This window comes from Silurus meridionalis, chromosome 16 (assembly GCF_014805685.1).
Source record: "Silurus meridionalis isolate SWU-2019-XX chromosome 16, ASM1480568v1, whole genome shotgun sequence".
Lineage (NCBI taxonomy): Eukaryota > Metazoa > Chordata > Actinopteri > Siluriformes > Siluridae > Silurus > Silurus meridionalis.
In genome coordinates, this window is record NC_060899.1 from 16,046,954 (window position 1) to 16,051,953 (window position 5,000).

The 5,000-nt window shown below is 43.2% G+C and overlaps 2 protein-coding genes across 2 annotated transcripts in view; one reads left to right on the plus strand and one right to left on the minus strand.

Annotated features, from left to right (window-relative positions):
• rnf150b (ring finger protein 150b) overlaps window positions 1-2,399 on the plus strand; it is a 7,407-nt gene extending 5,008 nt beyond the window's left edge. Inside the window, exons 6-7 of the mRNA XM_046869471.1 lie at window positions 9-213; window positions 344-2,399. Of these exons, the coding sequence (XP_046725427.1) occupies window positions 9-213; window positions 344-489 (351 nt within the window). The 3' untranslated portion in view covers window positions 490-2,399. The remainder of the gene's footprint in view (window positions 1-8; window positions 214-343) is intronic.
• Window positions 2,400-2,545: 146 nt separating this feature from the next.
• Window positions 2,546-5,000, minus strand: part of LOC124398933 (protein phosphatase methylesterase 1-like) — a 6,367-nt gene continuing 3,912 nt past the window's right edge. The window contains exons 10-15 of the mRNA XM_046869473.1: window positions 4,785-4,908; window positions 4,497-4,541; window positions 3,563-3,627; window positions 3,234-3,301; window positions 3,059-3,093; window positions 2,546-2,837 (exon numbers count right to left, since the gene is read on the minus strand). Of these exons, the coding sequence (XP_046725429.1) occupies window positions 3,069-3,093; window positions 3,234-3,301; window positions 3,563-3,627; window positions 4,497-4,541; window positions 4,785-4,908 (327 nt within the window). The 3' untranslated portion in view covers window positions 2,546-2,837; window positions 3,059-3,068. The remainder of the gene's footprint in view (window positions 2,838-3,058; window positions 3,094-3,233; window positions 3,302-3,562; window positions 3,628-4,496; window positions 4,542-4,784; window positions 4,909-5,000) is intronic.

The window sequence follows — 5,000 nt, forward strand, 5'->3', positions numbered from 1 at the left end:
TACTCCAGTCAAGTGCAGAATGTTTGGAGGACCTCCCTCTGGACTACGACTTGGCCGTCGGGGGCGTGGCCTTGAACGCCATGGTGATGAACGATGACCTCCTCGGGGGTGACATCTCAGGTGGGCGTGACCTCGGGGTCAGGTTGGTGGGGCTCCCTCAGGTCCTCCTGGACTCCGAGCCCATCACAGAGGACACGATGCTGACGGAGCAGAGTGAGTTGTGGTCACATGACCTTCGGGCCGCTCGCGGTTTCTGTTTGAACGTTTCCACGTCTTGTCAGAGATCAGAGTGTCTGTAGTGAAGAGCGTTCGAAATGTCGCATTAATGTTCTGATCCTTTCAGGTGAACTCCAGCCGATCGCCAGCAGCGGATCGGAATCTTCGCTCGCCACAGGGGCGGGACAATACGATACGGACACGCCCACAGATAGCGCGAAATGCCAATCGGGCAGCAGCCTGTGCCATTTCAGCAACGGGTGCACGGACTGAGTCGTCTCCATGGCGACGAGTGGCGCTGACTGGGCTTCCAGGGGAATCTCCGAGCCGATGACATCATTCTGTGACATCACTGCCTGCTGCGTTCCTACCCTTTACTTTCTCTGTGTGTCTGCTGTTGGAGGAGACGAACCACTTCCTGTCTCTGTGTGTGCGGAACGTTACTCTGGAGTGGCGTGTATTTTCCGGATTATAAAACACGCTTCGGAGCGAGAAAAAAAAAGATTTAATATAATTATAAAAAGCTTTATCTAACTTCAGCTACTGATATTTATTGTTTTAGCGGAAAATGTAAAAGTCACCACGGTATTGTTGTTCTTACGCAGTACGCCATCTTGAGTCCAGCCAGGCTTTTGCGGCCAATACGAAACTTCGAAGCTCCATGAGCAAACCCTTGCTGATCACCAGCTATCTCAAAGCTACGTATTTATCAATTATCTAATGCACACTAATACTTTCCCCCCAAACAAACTCAAGCTAGCTTTTATATTTCTGTACTCCTTCTCTCAGGTGCACGTGTCAGGACCCTCCTCTGAGAAGCTCAGCTGTCAGCTTAACACACTGAATATATGGTGAGAGCCCAGCGCAGTTAGCTTAGCTGTCAAAACCAACAGCGGTAACGTAACCAAACAGAGGGCAGTCTTTTACTGGATGGTGAAAGGTGAAAGGTCAAAGGTCTTCCCTTTTTTCTTCATCTCTTCCACATATTTCTGCTTATAAACCAATATTTAGCATAATTCTAGCCTTACACACATTGGCAACATAGAGACTGTTACTATTTGCTGATGCTACGCTAGCTGTGCTGTGCTGTAGGTCACGTGACATGTGCGGAAACATTACTGAGGAATTTTATTTCAAATTAGTTGTAGTTGTTAAAACGGTTTATAATTCAGGTTTCGCTTATTTTTATAGTCCGGAAAATACGCTGCACCGCAGACAGTCGGCTTTCGCTGCCTTCGAGTCCTCTTCGGAAGTGCACGTTCCTCACGTTTGAAGTCGTGATGACGTCAAATTCGTACAGGAAAAACGTGATTATAAGTCAGAGGGAAATGGGCGTGTCTTTATCATGTACACGCCTTCATTCTAATACCAGCCGATCGCTCGATCTTGCTGTAGGAGGCGTGGCCTCGCATTCGTTTATTAGCAGGCCACGTGACTCGTTACGTCTGTACGCTGTATCTGTGTTAGGATCTCGTCACTTTGCTTTATTGTTCTGAACCAGACGTGATCCAGTTATAATTGTTACCCCATGAAAAATAATCCCGTCCCAATAAGGCTACAGCTATCAATACGTCCAGGACACGCCCACAATTCATCAAACCCTTTTTTTTTTTTTTTTTCTCCCTTCATGGATAAAAAAATTCGACACCAAACTCGTAATTCCGACATTCCCGTCAGAACCTGAAGGCCGCACTCGTTCTGCTCGACAATCAGCTCGTCTGTCGACGGTTACGTGAAATTCTCTTCCATTCCACCTTCTCCCCCGAAACCCAGCGGATCGACGCGGAGGGGAGAGAAAACTCCCCCGGACATTTTAAAGAAAAGAAAAAAAATAGCAGTGTTTTATTTTTCTATAGAAGTGTATTTGAAATGTGGATGAGTGCAGTGTTTCTCGGGACGCTCCGGGAGAAATGGCCTTTGTACTAAAAACAAACAAACAAACAAACAAACAAAATGGCAAATTCGTGACTGTTGATTTCTTTGCTCGTGTGAGAAGTAACTCAAATATTTTCCCCCCGAAAGTGCTCTTGACCTCGTGGACCACAGCATTTCATACGCCCTGAGCATGACCGCAAGCATTTGCACACGTGTTTGTATGTGAGTGGATTCTATAGAATCTTTGCATCTTATGCCTTCGCACGATCATTTTATTGTGTATTGTAAATAGACACGTTTTTGTTGAACCGATTCTCTTTTTGCCTTCTTTATTCTGACGTCTCGTGCAATTTATCTGAGTCGAGCTTGAATCAAGTTCTATTGATTGCAGAGGGACACACACACACACACACACACACACACACACACACACACACACACAGATACAGACCCACAGCTACTGCCCTCTAGTGGTCAACATGTTACATGTAGGTCAGACTGTGAAATGAAAATGAATAAATATTATTGTTTTTTTTCCCCCAGAAAAGCTTTTTATTCCAACTGACATGCCATTACATTAATTAAGACATGCTGATTCACTACACTGCCTTTACACACACACACACACACAGAGGAAGAAGCATTACAGAAAAGACTGGCACATGGAAAAACAACCCGAAAGTCACGATCATTAAGCCGATTTGAAGAAGACTGGTGTGAGGTGTTTGGCCTGGAACTGTTACGCTCTGTGGAGAAACAGAAACCAGGTTTACTTCAAAACATTACTTTGTAAATTTTATAATACAATCTGTAAAAAAATTTGTGGAATTTGTGGTAAGTTTCGAGTTGCATTGCTCCTATTTGCATCCTGGAACGTGATTGGCTGTCTGATTTTATGATGCAATAAAAATTCAAATGATGTTTATAATAACGTAGAAGGAGTCTCCAGTGTCTGGATCACACTCACCTGCTGGAGTTCACCGCATGAAAGGGTACGAGGAGCTGAGGAATGAGACAGCACAAACGTACAATCAGGAAGTAGGTTCTTGTGCATTAGAAACACGGCTTCAAAAATCAGAGCTGTTGTTATAAATGCCGCTTGCTTTTAAATCATGATGGAATAACGCCGAGGTCCGGCTCACCTCTTGGTTTCGCTGCGAGCCTCAGCAAACTTGTGTCTGGTCATGAAACTAGCCAGAGCATCAGCCACCTGGAAACATCACAGAGATTTCTGTAGGACTTGTAATTGTAGGATGTGTAAAATGCCTTTGGAAAGAGCTGTATTATGAGATGGTGGGTTTTGAATGTTAAATGGTTTGTAATATGAAGGCTGAAGTATAAAAAAGGGTATTTTATGCTGATATTTAAATACTAGGATCATCCCAAAGTAATCAAAGTCAGTATTCACACTTGTCTACTGTCTCTCGAATTCTGATGTAAAACTGTTAAAGGTGTATAAACTACTCCTTACCTTGTCAGGTGTGTCCTCATGCACGGCATGACCACAAGGTGGCAGCACCTGCATCATGAATTTACCTAAAAACAAAGGTGACCTTCATCCAGTTTTATAGATTTTCTTTTTATGGTCTGTTTTATAGGCAATTCCTTGTCGTTTACGATAAATCACATGCTAAATATCACACACAAGCCATATATATTAATGATTTATTATTTAGAAATGGTAGCAGTTTCCTTTAACAATGTGCATTAATCATTAAAGTGGGCGTGACTTGTCGACGCTTTCAACCGTGAAGAAGGTGTGGCCTGATCGACTTTCTGTCTCAGGGAAGTAGGCGTGGCCTATGTGCCTACCTGTCGCAATGAATAGGCGTGGCCTGCTCACCTGTTTATCACTGTGTAGGAGGTGTGTCCTGTGTGTCTGTCTGTTACATTGAAGAATGGAGGTGTGGCCTGTTTACCATTTATATAACCAGGAGGTGTGTCTTGTTTGCCTACCTGTCCCAGTGAAGGAGGCGTGGCCCCTAAACCTGTCCCTCACAGTGAAGGATGTGTGGCCTCTCAACCAAAAAGCTTTCAAATCATGCACTATTATATGAAGAAAAAAAGATCTAGAGTAAAACTAAACTTTCAGTTGTCCTTGTTCTTCAGATGGTTCTTTGTGGAACCCTACAGTCTCCTGTTTCCTTATCAGAGTGGGCTATGTGTAGATCCGTGTATCTGTATAAACTTTTTACACATAGTTTGGGGATTTCATCATGTTGGAACAGTGGGAAATAATTCAGAGGAAGAATGAAATGAAATCAGAGAAAAGCATCAGATTTATTTAGGAAAATCTCATTTTTGACACCTCCAGATCTCCAGATCTCCAGATCTCATCTATTACTCTGGTATAAGTTTTAGTGCTGTGTGTGGAGAAGAAAGTTGCTCATAGCAGACAGACCCACCTTGCATTTGGCCGATGGTTAAGTCTCTGTCTAGTCGATCGATACCTGCACACACGACACAGATCACAATGTAAAGCTTGTAAAACATTATATCACCATGTGCACCTTGTGCAGCTCCTTATCAATGCGACACACCAGAGTCTTGCTGTTGTGTAGGAAAAGAATGTACTTTGTGTGTGTATTTATATACAGTATGTTCGATAAACTGAATGAAAGGAGCAGGTTGATTATAAAGCGTAATGTAAGTCATGTTTTACAGTTTGTATGTTTTACACTTTTGTGTGTGACCTGCGAGCAGCAGCAGTTTGGGGACGTTACAGCTCAGGAACAGGTTGGAGATTCCTCTGAACCAGCCGTCCCAATACTTCTCCGCTTTAGACAAGTCAATCCTCCAACTGTACACGCTGGAGGGCTGTGGGAACACACACACACACACACACACACACACATATATATATATATATATATATATATATATATATATATATATATATATATATATAA